Genomic DNA, 24,554 nt, shown 5'->3' on the forward strand with positions numbered 1-24,554 from the left:
GTGAGTGTGGCAAACCATTCCCGATCTTAGACCTTTGTACCTGTATGTTGAGAGTGTGGCAACGAAAATTGCCCTAAGTCTAAGGGAGTCAGGTAGCTGGCGCTACTAAAACTTTGGACATTCTTTTGTTTCACCGGGGGAATGGAGATGCGGCTTGGTGTCATGCTATATGCGGCGCCATTGACTATATGGTAGGGAAGTCCTTCCTTTTTAACGGATGTGGAAGGACTGAAAAGAGATCTCTGGGCTAGGGGTAACCCGCTTTTCTCGGAACTTTCCATATAAAAGGATGGGTGTTAATTGGATGGAGGCAGCGGGGCCGGAGTCTTCATATAGGCTTTTGGACAGAAGCAGCTTCTTTCAGGTAGAAGTATTCTATATCGATGCGGGAGCGGCAGCCCGATCAGTAGATCACAATATGAACAGTTAGGCGGCGCTGAAGGCCCTGGCGTCGGCACATGTGAGGTCGAGACTGCAAGAGCTTCCTGCGAATCATAGGCAAGGGGAACGAAGCGGCCGACGAGTTGGTAGGCTTTTACTGGGTAGAAGATGCAAAGAGCTTCTTCAATCCATGGGAAAGGATGTTTACTGTGTCCCGGTCTTCCAAGAGGATACAGATAATGAAGCGACCGACGAATTGACTCGCTGATTGGGGCAGATAATGCTACGGAATCGATGAGCCCTCCCCTGTGCGAAATTTTTTGTAGTTTGGATGCCTGTTATGACCGAATGAGGTGTGGGCTAGTGCTGTGGGTTACAGGGAGGTAAAGGCCATGTGGATTTCGCGGAACAGGACATTGCTTATCGTGGGCCTGAGGAAACATAACTTCGAACTGATGATAGGTGTTCTGACTGTTCATTGCAGTGTCTGATCTTCTGTAGGTTATGCTATGACAAAGATGAGTTGGAAACGGAAGAACAACTTTTGTGTCACTGCCTCACAATTGCGAGGAGAAAACCAAGGTGAAAACCTCTTTCTGCTGACTGACTTGACCATATTATCACCAGTAAGTAGAAAACCGTTCCGCCTGGTTCTCTACTTGTTTGACGCTTATGCAGTCCTGCAACGTGCTATGGTGTATCTACAAAATGGACCTAAGGTTTTCGAGATAAGCGGCCAGTAATAGAGGTTCCTAGACACGTGGCCTGTAACCTAAGCTAACCTTGGGGTTGTGGGTTCTCAATTGACGCTTGCGATTATGGGCAAAAAGACAGGCGTTTTAGTTAGACCGCAGCAAATGTTCGAAAGGAAAGGTCACCTCACACCCAAGTTTATCAGTTGCCAGCACCATATGCTGTATCGCATTCTTCGCTTTGTCATGGACGATTAGCTCTTTGGATGCACTAGATCACCAAACATCGAGTATTTCTATGTGCAGGAATTGATGAGCAATTATAATGAATTGAAAGCAAACTTCAGTAATAGTAAAACTCAGATTAAGGAAACGCTCTCATGCCATTCTAGCACCTCTTGTGTCTGGTGCCTGAAACTCGCAACAGGTTGTGTAAAATCTGTTCATTCATATTTTACTCATGGGCTGACCATTGGTTCACAAGGCACTTGTTTCGCGTTGAAGTTTTGGAGAACTTTCTGTAGCTCAAATCAACCAGTGCTGTGAGCGTGCTATCAAAGTATTGCAAGACTTGTGTAACTCCTGCCGCAACAAGACAACCTCACACTAAGATTCATAATCTCCAATGGTAACCTAGATATTTTACTTCCTTGCGTGTTTGATGATGTTACAAATAAGTGGCGCTAAAGCTTGTCTTCAATTATATAATTGCTTACAGTTGACTTCAAAAAGTGCCCAAAATGCCGAAGTAAAAATGTTAAAATCATTTTGTGCGTGATGTTTTTTTTTATTGAATCTCCTTATATGTAAAATTTTATCTAATCTTAAATGAAATTTCATCAAAATATGATACAGGAATATGAGGTTGGTAAAAAGTCATCATCCTAATGGGCATACACCAACACCACTCTCCGCCTTGATCGCTCTACCTTACAAAAAGTAATTTCGAAACGTCTATAACAGGAATTAAGTGCTCGTCAAATAAGTCCCAGTTGTTTTCATCGAATGGATTTGGTTCATGTCTGGTATTGTATTCACGTCTAAGTGTCAGAATATATTAACCGCAAAAATCTTGGCATTGGTATAGGAAATGCCCCAGCGTTATTGTCTGTTTCTATCCTCTTCAAATCAGTTATTGAAGGTACACTGATAGAAAAATGACGGAACTTTGACAATACAGCCTGGAATTATTTTGTTTGCGTCATTGGTAATGATTTTTAATACCATTTGGTATCAATTTTGCATGCGTATTAAGAAGTCAAATAAAACATCTCGTACTGCATCTTGCTAAGATAGGACTAAAAAAGTGGCTTCTACAGCCTTAAAAGACCATATAGGATAAAAGGTATGTATGGGAGCTATATCTTAATCTGAACCGATTTATGTGAAATTTTGTACTTGCATTGGGACTTTGGAGGTTGGCCACGGTGTTACATTACTTTTTGTAATTATTAACATAAATAATCGAAAGAAATTTGAATTAAAATTATTTTCAATGGTTTTAGTTTTTGGTTCAGTAGGGGGTGAAATAATCAATAACTGTTTGGTACTAAAACCAACAACGGTTTGGTGCTAAAACCAATAACTGATTGGTATTAAAACCAATACCAGTTCGGTAATAAGGCTAGTACCAAACGGAAGTAATAATTTTATGTTTCATCCATACCATCTGGGATTGTTTTTATACCATACGGTTCACCCCATAATTGTGAAATAATCAATAATTGTTTGGTGTTAAAACCAATACCAGTTCGTAAATAAGGCTAGTACCAAGTGGTACTAAACATTTTAAGTTTTATCGATACCATCTGGTATTGTTGTTATACCATACGGTTCATCCCATAATGGTATAATAATCAATAACGGTTTGGTACTAAATCCTATAACGGTCTGGTGCTAAAACCAATAACTGATTGGTATTTAAACCATGATGGTGGAATAATCAATAACTGTTTGGTACTAAAACCAATAACGGTCTGGTGCTAAAACCAATAACTGATTGGTATTTAAACCAATACCAGTTCGGTTATAAGGCTAGAACCAAATGGTACTAATTCATCCATATCGTCTAGTATTGTTTTTATACCAAACGGTGTTGCTTTACTATCAAAACCGTATGGTAATGAAATGAGTTCGTTTGGTTTTAAATTTTCTCTGGGTGTATGACTTTGTTATGAAATAATGTCTTTTGTAGTTATTTCTCACATGTTGGACGCCACTTCTACGTCATTCCTCACTTATAATCCGTCCTTGTTTGAATTTGTGTGGATTACATGCATTTTTTCATTTTCTCTGTGTTGCTCACAAGTTGGGCGCCAGTTTTTGATTATCGCCTACTTTCTCTTACGCTGCTCATATGTTGGGTGTCAATTCTTGATTACTCCTTATATGTACTTTTCCTCCCTTTTTTCCGAATATGCGCTACGGATTTGTTATGAAGTTTATTTTTTTAATATGAATATTTGTGGGATTGTTGGTGTATTTTATTGATTTAATTGCTATTTTGTTTGTGGGAGAGTGGGAGTTTTTCCTTTTTATTTTATATAATTTAATATTTATTATTGTTGGAGTTTTTTTTTTGGTTTTTTGTGGCTTTAGCTTTGGTTGAATTTTAAAAACGATTTTATTCGATTTTCAAAAAATTTTTACTTGTTATGCTTTTAGTTAATTTCCTAAGTATATAAGAATATTATTTGTATCAAATATAAAAATCAACAATGTTTGGTTTTCTTTTTTGTTTTAATTTTTCCACTTACTCTTCTTCTTTGCATTTATGTAGTCAGTTTTACCATTTTACCATTTTAGTATTTTTTTTTTGGTTTTTTGTTTTTTTTTGGGCAAAATCAGTTTGCTTTGGAATTTAGTTTTCAGTTTGAATGTGTGTTTGTGTGTGTGTGTAGGTTTTGGCAAATCTCCTTTTCGAGTGATGTTATACGTATTTGAATTTTGGATTTATTTTTTTGTTTACATAACGAAATTGAATGATCAATTTTCAATTTCGATTGTTTTTTTTTGGGGGATTTTTTTTTCGATTTTGGGCTTCTTTAACATACTCCTACTAAGTCCTTAATATCTGAAGTTTGTTTTGTTTTTACTTATTCACTTCAATTGATTTAAAAATTTCATATTTCAATTATTTATTCAATTCGTTTATATTTTCAATATATAGAATTTTTTATTTTTTAGTTTTTAATATGCATTTTTTTTATTTTTACGTTTTAATTATTTCTATCATTTGGTTGTGTTAAACTTCATTATTTTGTTTTTGGTTTTTGTTTTTCGGTTTGCTTTTGTCTTTTGGGTATTGTTAACTTTTGAATTGTATTACTTTTATACTTAAATCCAGTTTTTTTGTTTTGTTCTACTTCCTTGTCTCTTTTTGGAATCATCCATCTCAGCTCTTCTCTTATGTTTTTCATAAAAATCATTGGATTTTGTTTTTTTGAATTTTTTATCAGTTATGGGGATTTTTTGTTTTAAAAAACAAAACAAAAAATTTGCTGTTAAAACTTATGCTTGGGGGGAAATTTTTATACATTTATTATTATAATAATTTGATTTTTATATATAAATTATTTTGGGTTTTGGTTTTATTTTAATAATCATAATAATTAAAATAATAATAAAAAAAATTATTTAATTTTGTAATTCTCTCAATTTTTGGCTAAACCTAAATTTGTTTTTGAAATAAATTTAAGTTCATTTTCTTTAAATCTGATAGATTTTCTATTTAAATTCCTTGTTTGTAACGAATGTTTTCTTTTTTTTCCATGGAAACAAAAAAGAAAATCAAGAAAAAAAGTTTTCAAAAAAACGTTGCCTTAACTTCTGGGGGGTTTTTTTGATTTGTTTTTTAAAATTATCTAAATTTACATAAAAATAAACTAAATATATTTTCAGATGTCCTTTGTCTAAATTGTTGTGTCCAAAATCGTTAAACCGTTTCTCCATGTGCCTGCATCATGTGTTGTCCCAGATTTTCCGTTTCGCAATCATTCAGAAAAGGTATACTGCCAATAGAGTCATTCGAGGTGGACGATGAGTCCTCTAGAGAATCGCCATTGATGAGTATACCGGGATAGTTGCCAGGCCCCAAGTCCAGACTAGAACCCGATATACATATATGCGGTGGCTGATGCATGGCTCGCGGTGGCAATGGGGCGGGTGGTATGATCAGAGTGCCGCTATTGATGCCATGCAAACTGCCAGCTATGCTGGCACCACCACTTTGCAAATGGCGACGACTAGAGTTGAGACCTGAATAGAGTAAGAGAAAATTACACAAATAAATTTCATAAATATACATGAAATACATGTTGGAACGAGTAAAAAAGGCGTTAAGTTCGGCCGGGCCGAACTTTGGATACCCACCACCTCGGGTATATACAGGGTGGCTGATGAAAGCCGCTACCAAAAAAAAATGTAATAACTTTTTTTCTATTTAATAATAATAATTTAATAATTAATTTAATTAATTAATTAATTAATTTAATTAATAATAATTTAATAATTAATTTAATAATTTAATTTAACATGAATAAAAGAAAAATGTATTCCATACACCGAAAAAAAAATGTAGCAATATTCATCATTGTAGCAATATTCATCAGCCACCCAAACCAAATTTCGTCATAGTCCGGTGAAAAATGCATTTTTATGGCTCCATAGCAGCAAAATTCAACACCAATATACGTGTTGAATTTTGTGCAAATCGGACCATGGTCTAACAAGGATGTCGAAAAGTCTAACCTAAGTCACTGTGCCAAATTTCAGCAAAAACGGATAATAAATGTGCCTTTTATGGGCCAAAAGCCTTAAATCGAGAGATCGGTCTATATGGCAGCTATATCCAAATTTGGACCGATCTGGGTTATATTGCAGAAAGATGTCGACAGGCCTAACTGAACTCACTGTCCCAAATTTCGGCGACACCGGACAATAAATTCGCCTTTTATGGGTCCAAAACCTCAAATCGAGAGATCGGTCTATATGGAAGCTATATCCAAATCATAACCGATCTGGACCAAATTGAAAAAGGATGTCAAAGGGCCTAATACAACTCACTGTCCATTATTTTGGCAAAATCGGTCAATAAATGCGTTTTTTATGGGCCCAAGACCTTAAATCGAGAGTTCGGTCTATATGGCAGCTAAATCCAAATCTGGACCGATCTAGGACAAATTGAAGAAGGATGTCGACTGACCTAACACAACTCACTGTATCAAATTTCAGCAAAATCGGATAATAAATGTGGCTTTTATGGCCCTAAGACCCTAAATCGGCGGATCGGTCTATATGGGGGCTATATCAAGATATGGTCCGATACAGCCCATCTTCGAACTTAAACTGCTTACGGACAAAAAAAAGAATCTGTGCAAAGTTTCAGATCAATATCTCTTTTTTTAAAGACTGTAGCGTGATTTCAACAGACAGACGGACGGACATGGCTAGATCGTCTAAGATTTGTACGCTGATCAAGAATATATATACTTTATAGGGTCGGAAATGGATATTTCGATGTGTTGCAAATGGAATGATAAAATGAATGTACCCACATCCTTCGGTGGTGGGTATAAACATTTAGTAACAATTTTAATAAATATAAAAATATTTAAATTAAAAAAAAAATTTAGAACAGCTCTATATATTCAAATAATAATTTTAAGTTTTGGGATTTCGAAATCAATCCATAAAAAAAACAATTCTATGCAAATTTTGATTATTGATTGACAATTGCTGTCCGATTGCTACAGTATACCTTATTCGAAAAAAAACTGGAAAATTGAATTGAAATTGGAATTATTTCCTATTTGAACTAAATTTTACTGGTTACCTTGCTCAACCTAGTTACGAAGTTATTGAAAAAGTTCTGTTAAAAAAATTAAATATACAAAATTAATATTGCTTGAAATAAAAAGATCATACAAAATATGTAAAATATTAAAAGCAAAATAATTTAGCATAAAAAGTGAAAATCAAAGAAGCACGAATCCATTTTGACATTGAGCAATAACAGTTTTTTTTAGTAAAAAATATGATATATAAAAATAATGATCCCACAAAGAGCAGTTAGTATATTGAACAGCTTGGTCGAGTGCGGATGGTAAACCCGGAAATGACAATTTTTAAAGTATCGGTACAAAAATGACAAAAATCATTAGAGCAGCATACAAATGGCTGCCAGGTACAAGAAAACACAACAAGAATTCCTAAGGCACATATGTACATTGTTTGGTAACATTTACACGATAAAGAAAAATCCATCCCAGAGTAGGTTTTTAAATGTGCGAAAACAACAACTCCCATAAGTAATTTTTTGTTTTATTTATGGTTTTAGCTGATGTATGTATGTAAATTGACTTACACTATAACAACATTAATGCCTTTATGTGAATCCCTTATGATCTTTATTGGTCTATGAATTCGCTCGGAGGGTTTACGGTCATTTAATTTTGGATATTAAGCTGTTAGACGATAAGACATTTTATATGCAATTTCGAAAACAGCAGCTCTAGAAATGGAACACACCGATGAACGTACGAAAAATTTAATATGACAAATTTTGTAATAAATATAAAACCTTTTCTATTAAATCCTGCTTTTATTTAATCGAACATACATGTAGATACATGTATATAAAAAAGGACAATACATATGAGAACACATGCCGATTTGAGCAGGCTCTATTTGTATTCGACGTACAAGACAAGTCGTATGAAAACAGAAAGTGATAGCTCATATGACATGTCTTATAGTCTAATGGCAGCTTTAGATGTACTTCATTCTTAAAAGACTTTATTAGAGACCGATATTCTCATGCAGATTTTGGAAGGGGGAAGTGTCCCATGGCGGTGGTTGGTGGTTTAAGGGGGTGGTGTGAACCCCCAGAAACGTGGTCTTGAATGTGGTATCAATTTCGTGCTCCTCTCCCAAATACCGTTCCCATAGTCGGTAAATATGTATGTCCGATTTAGGGGTATTTCTCCCAAACACTTTACCCTAAAATTGAATATCAAACTAGTTTTCTACTCCCAAATACCTTTTATTTAGAAACCATATTGCCACGGCCAGTAAATAAGTCCTGTCTGGGTGGTGTGTTGCGGAAAGGGTGGACCCTCAGATACGTGGTCCCAAAAGTGGGGATCAATTTCGTGCTCTTCTCCCCAATACCTTTAATTTGAGCCGCATATTGCTATGGTCGGTAAATTTGTCCTCTTTTGGGGGTGTTTTGGGGGAGGGCCGGCCCCCCAAACACTTGGTCCCATATTTGCATATAAGATTCGTATTGTACTCTCAAATATCTTTTATTTGAGCCCTATAATGCCATAGTCGATAAATATGTCTGATTTAAGGTGTTTTGGAGAGTGGGGTAGGCCCCCAAACACTTTCAATTATCATATATTTGAACACCATATTGCCATTGGTTTAAGGAGGCCAAACACATGCCTCCCAAAATGGATATCAAATTCGTTGTCTAATCTCAAATATGTTTCATTTGATCCAGCAAATAGTCCGGTTTGGGGGGTGGGTCCTAAAAACAATCAAAATCGTGCTACACTGTCTTTGAGTCCCAAATTGTGCTACGTCCTATTTGAGGGTGGGACGTCCCCTAGACAGTTGGTCCCGATTGTTGATTTAAGATCCGTGCTCTATTCCCAAAAATCTTTCAGTTGAGATCCATATTTAAACACAATGAGGTGTTTGAGGGATGGGTGGGTGGACGCCCACTTCCTATGCGTCAATTGAAGCGGGATTGTCTGTATGGACATGCGTTTTAACATAGCCCTACAAAAAATATTCTAAAGGCGATAAATCGCACGATCTAGGCGGCCAATTGACCGGTCTCGAACGTAACATAATATCTTCATCGAACTCGCCTCTCAATAAATCCATCGTTAAGCGTGCTCTGTGGCTTGTGGCACAGTCCTGTTAAAACCACATGTCATGCAAGTCAAGCTCTTGCATTTTGGGCAAAAGAAGTTGGATATCTTCTCACGGTAGCGTTCACTATTCACAGTAACTTTGCGATTCGCATCATCTTTGAAGAAGTATGTTCCAATGATGCCACCGGCCTATAAACCGCACCAAATTGTGACTTTTTCTAGATGCATTGGTAGCTCTTGCAAAGCTTCTGGCTAATCTTTACTCCAAAATCGACAATTCTGCTTATCTACGTACCTATTAAGCCAAAAATTCGAAGAAGTGCGTGATGAACTTTCTTAACAGAGCACACATTTTGATAATAAATATCAATATTTTGCCAAGCGTTGTTCGTTTGTAAGACGATGCATGGTTAAATCATGGACCAAACTGAAGATGTTTGACAGTGAAACAAAGCACAAAATTTGCGTGAGCTGTTTAAACCGGTTTTACCAAAAAGAAAATACCTAAAAAATCTCCCTTTATAAGGACTCCCCATTACCCAGTTTTCAAAAATGCCAGACATCGGAGAAGGGTGGTGCGATTAAAACGAAAAATTTTTGCACACTTATGGTAGGGGCCGTGCGACACCCAAAATTCGCCAAATGGATATATAAACCGATCATGACAATATGGGGCTCAAATGATAATAGAGAAAAAAATTTATACTCACATTCTGGATAAAATCTCTAGGGGGTCCACTCCGACACGAAAACACACCAAAACAGAACTTACTTACTGACCATGGTAATATGGGGCTCAAAGTAAAAAAGTATTGGAGAGTAGAGCACCAACCTTATATTTATATTAAGGGCTAAGTGTCTGGAATTTTCAACATACTATGGCCACATATTTTAACACTAGTCTTATTATGACTATCCAATAGTTAGATAAGGGCTAACTGCAAACCTCTCACCAAACAATCTATTTCTGACGGTGAAGATGCACATTGTCTTAAGGCTTCAATCTATTATCATCTTCTTCTTCTATTATATAAAAATGGCACAGGACCCCAATGACATACGACCCCAATGAAAGGTATTCTAGTGTAGAGTATAAATATGATATTAAAAGTTGGATCCAAGTATCTAGGGAGCCTTCCCAAGCCCAAATCCGCGCAAACACAAAAGTGGACCAATCGGGACCATATAGAACTCCAATGAAAGATATTCAAGAGTAGAGTACGAATATGATTATCGTATCGCCCTAAGAAATTCCTTGTCCCCATTCGAAAGTTATTATCATCGATCTTTCCATGATCTTACTAAGAGGCCTTGTCACACGCCGTCCGACTGTACCATTTCTCAAAATGCATACATAAAAGTAATGCATAGAATACTGTTCAACATTTGAGAGATGTTAGGGTGGATTCTTGTGTGGGATAGAGCAGCGATTGAAATGCAAATTAGCCCATGAACAATAAGGGACGGGGGGAAACTTCTCCCATATCAACGAGTGCTGTCCGATTCAGGTGTAAGCTCAATAATAAGGGTTTTCCATTTAATAGCCGAATACGAACGGCGTGAAGCAGTGTGACACCTGAACATGAGCCAAAATTTGAATCGGACAACATTCATTGTTGTTTGGTGAGAAGTTTGTTCTCGCTCCTTGATGGAATGCTCATGGACAAATTGCAATCATTTAGAAATCCCAAAGTTAAAGTTGTTGTTGTAGCTATATTTCGTTAAGCTCCTGTAGATAACCAAGATCGTTTCGATCCGAAGAACTTATTGTCGAGGAAACATGGTGGCAATTGGTTAATTAAAGGCACCAATAGACACTCAGAGTGATTACAATAGACGGATAGACGGACAGACACAGGGACATCATTAAATCGACTTAGAATTTTACGACGATCTAAAATATATATACTTTGAAGGGTCGGAAATTGATATTTCGATATCCCCATCCAACGGTGGTGGATATAAAAATAATAACTTCCTGACTGAGTAGGAAGTTTGAAAGCCATGAATGTTTTCGACAGACAAAAATCTCGCCCTATAAGCCACTGATACTTCCCGCATTTTTTTATGGAGCAGAAGAAGGGTACAACACCTACGTTGCAGTTTTGAGGGTGGAACATGAAGAGAATGAACGAAACAGTGAAAACCAAGTGAAGGAAAACATATTCAAAATTGTTAGAAACTGGAGAAGAAGCCCACAAGGCCAGAGTACATAGACAAATTAGCTTTGTTTGGTCTTTAAATCATAGATTATGCCTCGGCCACCTACATAAATATGTTACAAATTTACCTTCCAAATATTTAAATAAAAAGTAGTTACCTTATCAATAGGAACATAAATAGCGTTCAAACACAAAAATTAAATTCTTTGAAAAACTAAAAGAAATAAAACAAAATCAAATTTGAAAATTAAGTTAAAGTTCAGTTTCGCAACTCCTAAAATCGCTCTTACCTGTGGCACTTGTTTGTGAATCGTAATGAGCATTCCGATGCAGGCCAAGTTGATGGAGTTGTTGTCTACGTTTTCTTCTGGAGTGATAGAGTATGCATAGGAGACAAATTAGGAACGAGACGACGAGAAGTGTTGTTATAATTAGAACGCCGTGATCCTCCGCCTGTGCTTTTGTGGTACCTGTGTAGACGATTTGTTTCGATGCAAAAAAATCGAAAGGGAAAAACATTTTGGAATTTGGTTAATAAAATGCATTTGTTAAATGTTCATATAACTAAATAGTTTATAAGGAATAATTGTATATATAAATATCTGTAGATATATATGTATATATAATAAATAAATATATATGGTAGATATGCATATTTTGATATGTATAGAGAGATAACTTAATAATAATGCATTTGTATAATGAAATCTTACAAATAATGTATGGGTTCAATGTGGTTATATATAAGATGTAAGATTTAAGTGTACGTATGTGGTGTATAGATGTTGTATATAACTAAATACAATACACTAGTATATATTCATATACCAGTGCTACATTATTCATATCTAATGTTTTATGTTGTTTTGATGAGTGTTTTTTTGTTAGATGTTAGTTAAGGAAAGAGTTTTCAAAATGTGCTCAAGTTTATCTGAAAGAAGGAATTTAGTTACAGATTTACATTTTAGTTTGAGATTTTAAAGAACAATGTGGACATTTACAGAAGTTACGTTTAAGGAATTGAAGGAGTGTGAAATTTAACTGAATGTTTATTAATTTAATAAAAACAATTATAAAAAGTCCTATAAGGTCGCCAAAATTCTTAAATAAAAGTGTAAGTAAACTAAGACGTATGTAAAATTTTGAAAGCATACCCAGAGGATGGGATTCATGTTTCATTCCATGTAGAATACCTCGAGATATTACTCAATATCAATGTCTTTTATTTACAATTGGATTGTATAAAATATATTACAATAAAATATGACCAATATTAAACTGTTCAGTGTGAACATAGGGCATCAACAAGCTCTATCGTTGGCCAAAGCCTTGGCCTGATTCCACGATATTATGACTAATACCTCACGATATTATGACTAATCCACAATATTATTACTAATACCTCATAATATCGTGGAATCAGGCCAAGGCTTCGGCCAACGATAGAGCTAAATGGAGAGAGCTTGTTGATGCCCTATATTCACACTGAACAGTTTAATATTGGTCATATTTTATTGTAATATATTTTATACAATCCAATTGTAAATAAAAGACATTTATAAGAGTTTAAAATGTTGTCATGGAATTTAGACTTAATCTTGTTATGTCCGTCCGTCTGTTTGTGGAATGCTATTTCAAGCCACTCGAACTTTTGCACAAATAATTCTGTTGCAGAAAGTCGACTAGATAAATCGTTCTTTTAATTTGAATCGCTGAAGAGCGCCATTCTTCTCAGATTTGTTTAAAGTTTGTATATGATTTTCCGTTTTATCTGCCAACACTCATTGCAGTACCAAACATGTGAAAGCGCGTTAAGTTCGGGCGAGCCGAATCTTTTATACCCTCCACCATCTGTCTCATTTGACATTGAACGGCCTTTTCAAATATATAGGAGATAGCAGCACAGGGCCCGCTCCGCTGCGCCTTCTTTCACTCTCTTATTTTATCTGAGCCCTATTCGGTCACGTGAGGAAATAAGTCTTGTTTGAGGGTGCTGGTATGGCCTTTCAGGTATTTTGCGCCAATGAGGATATTATTTTGGTGCTCTTCTCCCAAATACCCTTCATTGGAGCCTTATATTGCTATGGTCGCAAATATGTCTGGTATGGGGGTGTTTTTGGGGATCCCCATATATCAGATCCCCATATATCAGATTCGTGCTCTGCTTTCAAATACCTTTTATTTGAGTCCCATATTGTCATTATTGGTTTATATTCCTTTTGGCTGGAATTCGTTTTCTACTATCAAATACCTATTATTTATCGCCATAGTAGGCAATCATGACCGGTTTGAGGGGAGTTTAGAGGTGGACCCTGAAGTAATATCATCGTCGTGCTAGATCACGATTTTGTTTGAGCCCCATAATGTCAAGCATTTTGAAGGTGCCTAACAAGATATTCGGGTCTCGTTTAGATTCACACTCATTAACTTTTTGTATTGATTATCTACATTTAAAATCATATTTCAAAGCGACCACTTGGGATACCATATTCTTAAAGATCAACAGGTCCTCTTGTGTCCATCCCAATTTGAGGGTAAACATTGTACTCTACTACCAAAGACCTTTTATTTCTGTCCTATTCTATCCTGATCGGCCTTCATATATTATTTTTAATTTCTTTTTTGTTTTGGTAGGATGGGGGGAGGGGTTTTGCCCTCTGACATGTTCTTTCTATTAGTACAATATATTTTTAGTCATCCTACATGACAGTTTGGCGTTGTATTTATTGGAAGGAGAGGGTCGGCCACCCCGACGCAAACAACCAAACGACAATTTATTTGAGTCTTTTATTGTCGCGATCTACTTGTCTTGCGGAACGGTAGGACGTGACCCAGATACTTGTATCCTTATACCAACATTAGACTCAAAATATACTGTCATAAACCTTTCTTTTAATTGACATATTACCCCGATCGAACTTCACGTCCTATTAAAGGGTATTTAGTGGGTGGGCCGTTCCCAGACTCTGTCCTAAATTTGTATACCAGATCCGTAGTCAACTCCCAGAGACCTTTCATTCGGTATCCATTTTGTGACGTTGAACATTTACGCCCGTTTTGGGGGTTTTTGGGGTTGGGGAGGCCCCGTAGACACCTTGGAACAAATTCTTATAACAGATGTGTACTCAGCTTCCAAATATATTTCGTTTGATACCCATATTGTCCCAATCGGTAAATATGTCTGTTGAGGTGTTTTGGGGGGCGCCTCAGACACCAAGGAATACATTTTGATATCAGCATTGGACTCTACCTTTAAATTGCTTTCATTTAATATGCATACTGTCCCAGTCAGAAAAATTTGTCCTGTTGGGGGTTTTAGGGGGTGGAGAGGGCCCTCAGACACCAACAAATAAATGTTTGTGTCAGATTTGTATTCTATTTTTAAACATCTTTCATTTGATACCCATATTGCCAAAGCGGTAAAAGTGTCCTGTTGGGTGGTGTTTTTGGGGGTGGGTGACTTCCCGACACTTAGGGTTACATTTTAATGCCATGTTCGTAATCTACTCTTAAATACGTTTCTTTTGATACCCATATTGCCAAAAGCGGTGAAAGTGCCCTCTTGGGGCTTTTTGGGGGTAGCGGACCCCCCCGAAAATTAAGAGTGAAATTTGTATACCAAATTCGTGCTCTAATCTTAAATACCATTCATTTGATACCAATATTGTTCCAATCGGTACACATGTCCGTTCGGGTGGGTTGCGGAATTGGGCATCCCCTAGGTAATTTAACTCCAATATTTTACATCAATTTTGTTTTTTTTTTTGGGGTACCATAAGGTTACATACAAAATTTTGCTTAAATCGGTGCGCCCGTCTCCGAGATCTGGCGTTTTTCACAATTGGGGTAAGGGGGAGGGTCTGCTCCCCCTTCGGATATCAAAAAATGTAGTACCTTATTTTCACCGGGGGCTCAAACTCTACCATCTGTGAAAATGTCATGCCGTTTTTGAGTCTATACGGAACATACAAACAAACAAACAAACAAAGCGCAACAATTTAATCTAATATAGATAAATATAATAGATAAATACTTTTAATAGCCATTACTAAATTTCCCATGTACCTGCCATTAAGGAACAGGGGATACTTCTTTCATATCAAGAGTGCAGTCCGATCAAAGTTTAAGCTCAACGATAAGGGGTCTCCTATTTAATGCCAAGCTCGAACGGCGTGCCACTTGGTTGAGAATTTTTAACATTGGAGCATATCTCACAAATGTAGCCAGTATAAGTAAGGGAAAACATTTTTCTGATTTTCACGCCGGTATTTGAACACATGCGTTCAGCTTAATAGGCGAACAAGCTAACCTTGGCGCCACGATGGCCTCCCATATTGTCATAGCATTTCGAATTCATATTAAAATAGTACGTTAAACATTTCATCCAAATCGGAAAATATTACTAGAGCTGAAAAAGACAAATCGGGCGATCGGTTAGATTATATGGAAGATAGGGGATGTTGGAGCACCTGTTCTGATTGGTTTTAACTTGGCAAAATACAGGCTTATCTAGGTAGTGAGCCAAAATGTGCCACGAGTTCACCTGTGGAACGACAACGTCGGGTTTGTAGCCAATCACCCAGAAAACTTGAAGAGATTACTTTAAAACAACGAAGAAGATTAAAACCCAATTCCCCCCATGTTGACGACGCCCGAAAATGATTTTCCGATTTTACTTCTGGAGGCTCTAGAGGGCGTAATTCTTAACCGATTTTGCTGAAATTTTGCACAGTCGCTGTATCTATGACATCTAACATACGTGACATATATGGTCTGAACCGGTCCATGACCTTATATAGTTCCCATATAAACCGATCTCCCGATGTTGCTGAAATTTTGCATAGTCTCTGTATCCATGTCCTCTAACATATGTGCTAAATATAGTCTGAATCGGTCCGTGACCTGATATATTGGGTTGCCCAAAAAGTAATTGCGGATTTTTCATATAGTCGGCGTTGACAAATTTTTTCACAGCTTGTGACTCTGTAATTGCATTCTTTCTTCTGCCAGTTATCAGCTGTTACTTTTAGCTTACTTTAGAAAAAAAGTGTAAAAAAAATATATTTGATTAAAGTTCATTCTAAGTTTTATTAAAAATGCATTTACTTTCTTTTAAAAAATCCGCAATTACTTTTTGGGCAACCCTAGTTCCCATATAAACCGATCTCCCGAGAATATTTCTTAAGCCTCTAGACGGCGCAATTCTAATTCGAGTTGGCTGAAATTTTGCAAAATGACTTCTTCTATGACCTCTAACATACATGCCAAGTATGGCCTGAATCGGTCCATAACCTGATATAGTTCACGTATAAACCGATCCCCCGATTTTTCTTCTTGAGCCTCTAGAGGGTGTAATCGTTATATGATTTTGCTGAAATTTTCCATAGTCACTGTATCTATGACTCTTACATACGTGCCAAATATGGTCTGAGTCGTTCCACAATCTGATACAGCCCCCATATAAACCGATCCGCCTAGTTTACTTTTTGAGCCCCTATAGCGCTCAATTCTTATCCGATTTGGTTGGCACAATGGTATCTACTGTGGTCTCTAACATCCAAGCCAAGTATGACCCTAATCGGTCCATAAGCTGATATAGCTCCAATATCCTTTGTTTGCCTACAAAGAGATATCGGGCAAAGAACTTGACAAATGCAATCCATGGTGGAGGGTATATAAGATTCGGCCCGGTCGAAATTAGCACGCTTCTACTTGTTCCTCTTAACTCTCTGTTTTCGTTTACGCGAGTTTTTGCCTTTGGGCTACTTCAACACGATATGTTCATTAACAAGAGGCATGAGCTTGATTGCTTATCGCTAAATACATCCCCGTACAAGAGTTTGCAGTCGTGTGCGTTTCTTTCCTTAACGGCATACATGCTTCACTACAAGATGAGGATATAAACACCTGTTCCAATTGAACCTTTTCAGTTCATAGAACATCATCATTCTACATTTACGTCGAAAATGATGCGAATCTATATATAATCTCTTGTAGTAGTAGTAGTAAACTTCTTTATTGAATATTTTCATAAAAATACATTTATTTTTTTACAATTCTAAGAAGTAATTTTATAACTTAGCGACAATGTAAAATACGTCTGTCGCATTATATAAGCATTTGCTTATTTAATTGAATTCATTTATTAAAAGTTGCCTATATTTATAGCTCATTTCGAGATAATTTATTAATTTGTGCCAATTTTCTTCTTCTGTACCATCAAGAATGTTGATTATTTCCTCATCGTTCAATATCGGCTTTCCGAATGATATCATTCTAAATTCCCAAAGTATAGGACAGATGCCCAGAAAATGTTGCATTGTTTCAATTTCATGCATGTTACACAATTTACATTCTTTATTTAAGACATCGGGATCAAAACTGTTACACCCTAGAGGGATCATTCCACTGCGCGCTTTAAATATCCACACGATTTCCGCTTGAGAGTACTTTCTGTTTAGGTAAAGATGGGATCTGCTTGGGTTTAAATATCTATATATCCGCCAGCTCTGGCTGAATTGTTTTCTATACAGTCTTTCTTCATGCAATCGTTGTTTCATACCACTTAATAAATCATTGCAACATTTTCTGGGCATCTGTCCTATACTTCGGGAATTTAGAATGATATCATTCGGAAAGCCGATATTGAACGATGAGGAAATAATCAACATTCTTGATGGTACAGAAGAAGAAAATTGGCACAAATTAATAAATTATCTCGAAATGAGCTATAAATATAGGCAACTTTTAATAAATGAATTCAATTAAATAAGCAAATGCTTATATAATGCGACAGACGTATTTTACATTGTCGCTAAGTTATAAAATTACTTCTTAGAATTGTAAAAAAAGAAATGTATTTTTATGAAAATATTCAATAAAGAAGTTTACTACTACTACTACTACTACTATATATAATCTCAGTATATAATCTTTTGCAATTCGATCTTTCAATTTGGACAATATTATGTGGATTTCTATAACCATATTAAATGTTGTATCCGTGTGGCCTAAAAGAGTTTATTAAAAAATAGATAATAAACATTTTTTATTTCAAAAACAATTTCAGTTAAATTTCACTCCAACACTTCCTTAGTTTGCTTCAACAAAGTCTAAAGGCTCAGTACTTTATGACAAGCTACCAGCTAAGGGTGAGTTCATATAAAGGTTTTACGTGGAAATTTTTTTAAATTATTTTAAAATGATCTTTATTATATTCTTTTCACAATAATGAATAACATTGAAAATGATGGTGCTTTTATAAGAAGACGAAAAAGTATTAACGTGCTTAATTTTTTTACTTTTTTTATGGGTAAAAATAAAAAAGGAATCACAAGAAATGACAACAACTACGAGCGGAGTCTACAGCAAAATGTTGGAATGAAACTTCGTTTTTTGTGAGTAGAGAGTTATGAAATCGGACAGAAGAAAAGTATGAGCACGCGATTTCAATGGGGACTATGAAATTCATTGTTTGTTTCTCTAAATGTTTCTACTACTAGTCTGCAAGTGATTTAAAATGCTACCAAAGTTCTTTTTGATTGTGTTTGGTGGCGTATACACGTGTCTGTATGAATGGTTTCTTGAGTTTTGTCTGAGGTTGTTTTTTTTTTCTTTTTAACGAATTATTAAAATTGTTTCTTTAAATTTTTTTTCTTTAAGTTTTATGTAATAGGCATCTGATCATTAACGTAATCTAGCAAAGATATGAAAAATTGAAAAAAAAACTTACAAATTGATTTCAATCCAACCACAATCTGTATAAAAACTCTTTTATTGTATATCAGTCTTGATTGTGCTTATGCCCCGATAAGGGAAGAGGCTCCCTTAATTGGGCTCGCAGATTCGCGACACATGATACTCCAAAGGCTACACGTAAAGACGCGGAAACGGCACCGCGATCAGCCAAAAGGCTGCTATCACCGATAAGGGAAAAGGCTCCCTTTAATGGGGCTCGGATATTCGCTACACAGGCTACCAGCAAGGCTGCACGTTTAGATTCGGAAAAGATGTGTCAGTAGAGGAACACCTCATGTCTCCTCTAATTTGGAATATGGTATTAACCGTATGTAATTGTCTCATGAAGAAAAAAGTGTAATGATGATCGCGTTTGCTGATGACGTGGCTATTGCGCTTAGGGTAGCAGCAAAGTGGGCTACCGAAAGTGGTCTAGGCTTAAATCCATGTAAGACAAAAATAGTTCTTTTTAGCAGGAGATACAAGTTGGCTCCTGTCTTCTTAGGAGGGAGAATGTTCCATTTACTGAAAGCGCATAATACCTGGGTGTTATGATGGACAGGAAATTGAATTGCAAATCAAACATTTCAGAAAGGCAAGAAAGGCAACTCCTGCCCTTTTCACCTGTAAACCGGGTGTTATGTACTGGGTATATAATGCAGTTTTCAGGACTATAAAGCTATATGGTGTTGTTGTCTGATGGATGGCGCTTCGCAATTCCACCGACTGTTCAATACTTAGCCTTAACCAAAGTATGGCTTGTTGGTGCATCACAGCCGCACTGTAGACGACACCATCTGATGCACTGAATTTAATGCTATACCTAATGCCTCTAGACAAAATGCTACGACCACTGCTGTGAGGCCAAGTGAGCTTTCTCCTTGGTCATGCGACACCTACGGATACTGTGTTATCCTTGATACAATGCGTGATATCCCAAACTGTGTGGATTGCTTGAGTCTCTTTTTGATAAAAAAAACTGTACCACTTTTCCCGATCCCGGCACGGAATAACTGTGAGCATAACACAGGCTGGAATTTTGAACTCCAATCTGCGTGGTGTTCTACGTTATCACGAGAAGCTTAGCTGAGAGCTACCGGGCGCGTCCACAGGTGGCGGATAATGGAATGATCCATACGGATTAGCTGTATCTGTAGTAGCGGACAATCAGCGGTATCGAGTGGAGAGTCTCAGTGAGAGGACGGGTGGCACCGGCTCTTGCTTAAATACTGAGTGCCTATGATGCTTAATACTATAAGGCGAGATATTGGCGTCTTTAAATAACCAGGCCATCATGTTTCAGCGGCGATCGGTCATATAGACCGAAACGAGCTTCCTCGCCTATATGAACTTGACGAGGATCGTCACCTCCATAAGCAAATGTGGCTACAACAACAAGAACTATTCCTGATAGGACCTGATAGGAGAAGTTACATACACTTCGGATGAATCCAAACTAGACGGCCAGGGGTATACTCTAAACAACTAGAACTGGTTGTTGTTGTAGCAGTGTGTTATACACTGAGGCGGCAGCCCTTGCCGATGAAGAACTTCATTGGGTCGATCTGGTACGTAAAACCGGCTGCCATGGGATTGACTAGAATTGGTGATATTGAGTAGGATACCCGAGCACAGTAATGTGTATCAAGCGGAGATCCTTGCAATTCAAGAAGTGGTGGAATGGCGATGATAGAAATGTCATGGACATTCGATTAAGGAACAGGGGCAAACTTCTCATATGTCAATGAGTGTTGTCCTATTCAAGTTTAAGCTCAATTACAACCTGAATTCAAAAACCCCAAAGATATGGCTGAATTTTTAACATTCATCTGTTCTGAATGCTGTAGAGCAGACGAGCTTGTGAAATTATTGTAGTAACTACCTTACACAATCCAGGAATATGACGGTATGTCTCTAGCGACAACTAAGCTTAGTCGTGAGGATCAGGCTCGAAGGGAAACAAATGATAGATGGCCACAAAGGGGGGTTGTAATCAAAAATTCCAAAATTGTGTAGCCTAATCTAAACTTGAAAGGTTTACCGCTTTGCTGTCGCTGGCTAGAACAGATGTCTCAGTCATTGTGTCCGTCAAGACAGCCCACTTTTTGATACTAAGACATGCTGACAGACTTAAGGTTGCAAGTGACGACTTTTGCAGAAGCTGTGAGAGCATCGAGGAAGAAGAGACTATAGAACACCTTCTGTGTGTGTGTGTTACGCACTGGCAATTAGAAGGAGTTCCGCTTTAGATTCTCATTTCTTTAAGAATTTGTCTGATATAGCGGATGTGAACGTTCGCAAGTTGTTGGGCTTTTCAAAGCGATCTGGATGTTTGAAAGGTGGGAACTAGAAGGCACCTTCCTTTTACCGCTTCCTGTGGTATCATAATGGACGAAAACGTCTAAGTGAGTCTGATGTTCCTTAGTGGAATGTTAATGGCCAAAATTTGTATTTGTTTGAGTCCGATGATAGACTGCCACTTAAAACTAACATTACCTACTGATCAGATACCTGTGAATATATTTTTTTTTCTATATAACATTACATAAATTTTGAAAGCCAAATTGTTTTCATGTATTCGAGAGTATTTAATGTTTGGCATATATTTTATGTTTCTAAAAAATGCATTTGATTTTTGTTTTTTGGAAATGTACAAAATGATTTTAAGTTTTATAGTAGAATTGAGTTCAAATGATTTTTGTTGTTTTTGTACAAAGAATAATAAAATTATAACTTAAATAAATATATAGAGAAAATATGAATAAAATCAAGGCAAACACAAATATTATAAAGTTAATATTTAAGAAAGGATAAAAAAAATTAAATAAAATATATTTTTTGTTTAAAAATAGTATTTGATTTGGAATTGAGACTCACGTGTTGTTACATTATTTTGATTGATTTAATTTGATTTGATTGACTGATTGATTGATTGATTGACTGATTGTAAATGAATGGTGGTGGTGGTGGTTGTGGTAGTAGTAAGTAAGTAGAAGTAGAAGTTGTAGTAGTAGTGGTAGTGGTAGTTTCAAATAGGTACTAAACAAAATGGAGTTTTGAACGTAAAGTATTTTTGTTCAGTTCTTGTTAATTTAGCAATAAAATTGTTTTTCAACAACTTAAATTTTTTTTTTCATAATAATATCTCAATGATAACTGCAAATGGCCCATATTGCTAAATTAATTATTGGCAAAAGTATTGAAGGATTAGAAATTGTTCCGTCACCTGTGTTTTGTTTCAGTTGAGTTTAAGGTATTTAAAGTTATTGATTTTTTTAGGGGGTAATTGGGCAGGGATTTTTTTTGTTAGTAGTTGTGAGGGTGGTTGTGGAGGTTTTTTGGTTACAGTGATTGTAGTGGTAGTTCATATATTTTTTTTTTTAAATTTTTGTGGTTGTATTGGTGTTGGGTGGTGGTAGGAAAAGAAGCAGCAGTAGAATAAGAATAGAAGAACAAGAAAGTAGAAGAATATACATTTGTTGGTTGATTGATTGTTTTTTGTTGTTGTAGTTATTTTTTATGTTTAAAGAAAAGAAAGTCAATGAGCGGTATTATGAAATGTTAATATGGCGCACAATCTTTACGAGATACAGTGATAGTCCCAATAACGAGGAGTAGAAGGATGAGATAAAAGAAGATTAAACAAAAAGAAAACATAAAACAAATAATCACTTTGGACTCGATTTTTATATTACGATGTACTTCAAAAACACTATACTAAATTGAAAAACTTCTAAAATCTTCAAAATCTGTCAACCATAACTTCTAATTAATTTAAATAATTTTTTACTATACAATTATTTGAACACCTATGTTACTAACATTTTAAAATTAACCTTAGTTATGATCACTTTTGCTATTGTTTTTAATTTTACTAAAAAAATTTGATTATATCGAAATATTTTGGAAATATTAAATTCTCATATACTTTCGGAAATTGTTTGAATTTTTATGGAAAACTAGCTGAACCGGGCCTGCTTTGCTGCGCCTTCTTTTACAATATATGGTGCAAAATTATCCTTAGAATATATTTCCAACTAAAGAACTTTTACTGAAATATCATGCTACGAAAATGGTATGTGTATGTCGTTTGACTAACAATATAACAACATAAATGCTTTTATTTGAATCCCATATGAGCATTATTGGTCTATGAATTCGCTCGGAGGGTTAGGGGTTATTTAAGTTGGGATATAAGATGTACTCTATTCATAAAAGAATTTATTTGAGCTCGATATTCTCATGGGAGTGGGTGGTTGGTGGGTTTAGGGGGTGGTGTGGACCCCCAGAAAAGTGGTTCCGAATGTTATTATCAATTTCGTACTCTACTCCCAAAGATCTTTCATCCCATGTTTTTGGGAATGGGCGGCCACTCAGTGAAATATTAAAAAGACTTTGCAGTATGACACTTGCTGACACATGTTCCTCAATAAGAATAGGAAATAATCTCACCGAACCATTTAACACCAAACAAGCTTTCAGAAAAGGAGACAGCTTATCGTGTAATCTCTTCAATATCCTGACGGAGAAGATTATACGAGATGCAAATGTGATATAGACCCATGATATCGACAACATCGATATCAGTGGTCGGTCACCGGTAGCAGTAACTGCAGCTATTGAATGAATCGAAAGATTATCAATGAAAGTGGGCCTGACAGTATATGGAGATAAAGAAAATTGAGAAAATTAGAAACCACAACTTTGAGATAGTCAGAAACTTTATCTACCTTGGCATCGCCATAACCGAAACGAATGACACCAGTTTTGAAATAAAGCGAATAATAATACTGGCAAACAGATGCTACTTTGGGTTAAACAAGCAGTTTAGAAACAAGGCCAACTCTCGACAGACGAAGATTACACTATACAAGACATTGATACTACCCGTCTTGTTATCTGGGTACTTATGAAAGCAGACGAGGCGTGCTTGGTGAGTTTGAGAGAAAGATCCTTCGTAAATTTTATGGACCAGTTTCCATTGATATTGTTGTTGTTGTAACCACATTTTCATGTAGAGGTGGCGATCCTTCGCAAGCTCCTGTAGGAGAGCAAGCTCGTTCCGGTTCAAAGTACCGATCGCCGCGGAAACTGGGTGACCATTGGTTATTTAAGGCGCCGATAACTCGCCTTGTCCTATCAGCATCGCAGGTACTCAGTATATGTGCAAGTGCCGGTGCCACCCGACCTCTCACTGAGACTGCAGTTACAGCTACTCCGGATGGAGCGTTCCACTATCCGCAACCTTTGGACGCACCCGGTAGATCGCAGCTAAGCTTCTCGTGACAGCAATGAACATAACACAGATCGGACCTTAAATGTTCCAGCTTGTGTGGTGCTCACAGCTATCCCGTGCCGGGCACCACAGTACTGTATAAGCTGTATAACGAACTGTATAAGCTGTATGACGACGTAAGCATAGTTAAACGTATCAAAATACAAGGGTTGCGTTGGGTAGGTCATGTTGTCAGAATGAATGAAGAAGCTCAAACGAAAAAATCTTCTAAAGACGATCACGGTGGTACACGCAAAACGGGACGACCAAAAACCAGATGGAAAGACCAAGTGGTGAAGGACATCTCGAAACTTGGTGTCTGAGATTTTAGAAGAAGCGCAGAAGATTGGGGCTCTTGGAACGCTATTCTGAGTTGGGTTAATAGATCAAATGTTCTGTCATAGCCAATTAAAGTAATGTAATA

General features: G+C 36.5%; 1 protein-coding gene across 9 annotated transcripts in view; it reads right to left on the reverse strand.

The window, feature by feature from the left end:
- Window positions 1–4,884: 4,884 nt before the first annotated feature.
- LOC106089055 (uncharacterized) overlaps window positions 4,885–24,554 on the reverse strand; it is a 600,966-nt gene continuing 581,296 nt past the window's right edge. For 5 of the 9 annotated variants that reach the window (XM_059364130.1, XM_059364129.1, XM_059364128.1 and 2 more), the window contains 2 exons: window positions 11,409–11,588; window positions 4,885–5,330 (listed from right to left, as the gene is read on the reverse strand). In XM_059364130.1, the coding sequence (XP_059220113.1) occupies window positions 5,008–5,330; window positions 11,409–11,588 (503 nt within the window). In that variant the 3' untranslated portion in view covers window positions 4,885–5,007. Of the gene's footprint in view, window positions 5,331–11,276; window positions 11,333–11,408; window positions 11,589–21,732; window positions 22,082–24,554 lie in introns of those variants that run through there. The other 4 variants (XM_059364132.1, XR_009397436.1, XR_009397435.1 and 1 more) reach the window with 4 other exon arrangements.

This window comes from Stomoxys calcitrans, chromosome 2 (genome assembly GCF_963082655.1).
Source record: "Stomoxys calcitrans chromosome 2, idStoCalc2.1, whole genome shotgun sequence".
Taxonomy (NCBI): Eukaryota; Metazoa; Arthropoda; class Insecta; order Diptera; family Muscidae; genus Stomoxys; species Stomoxys calcitrans.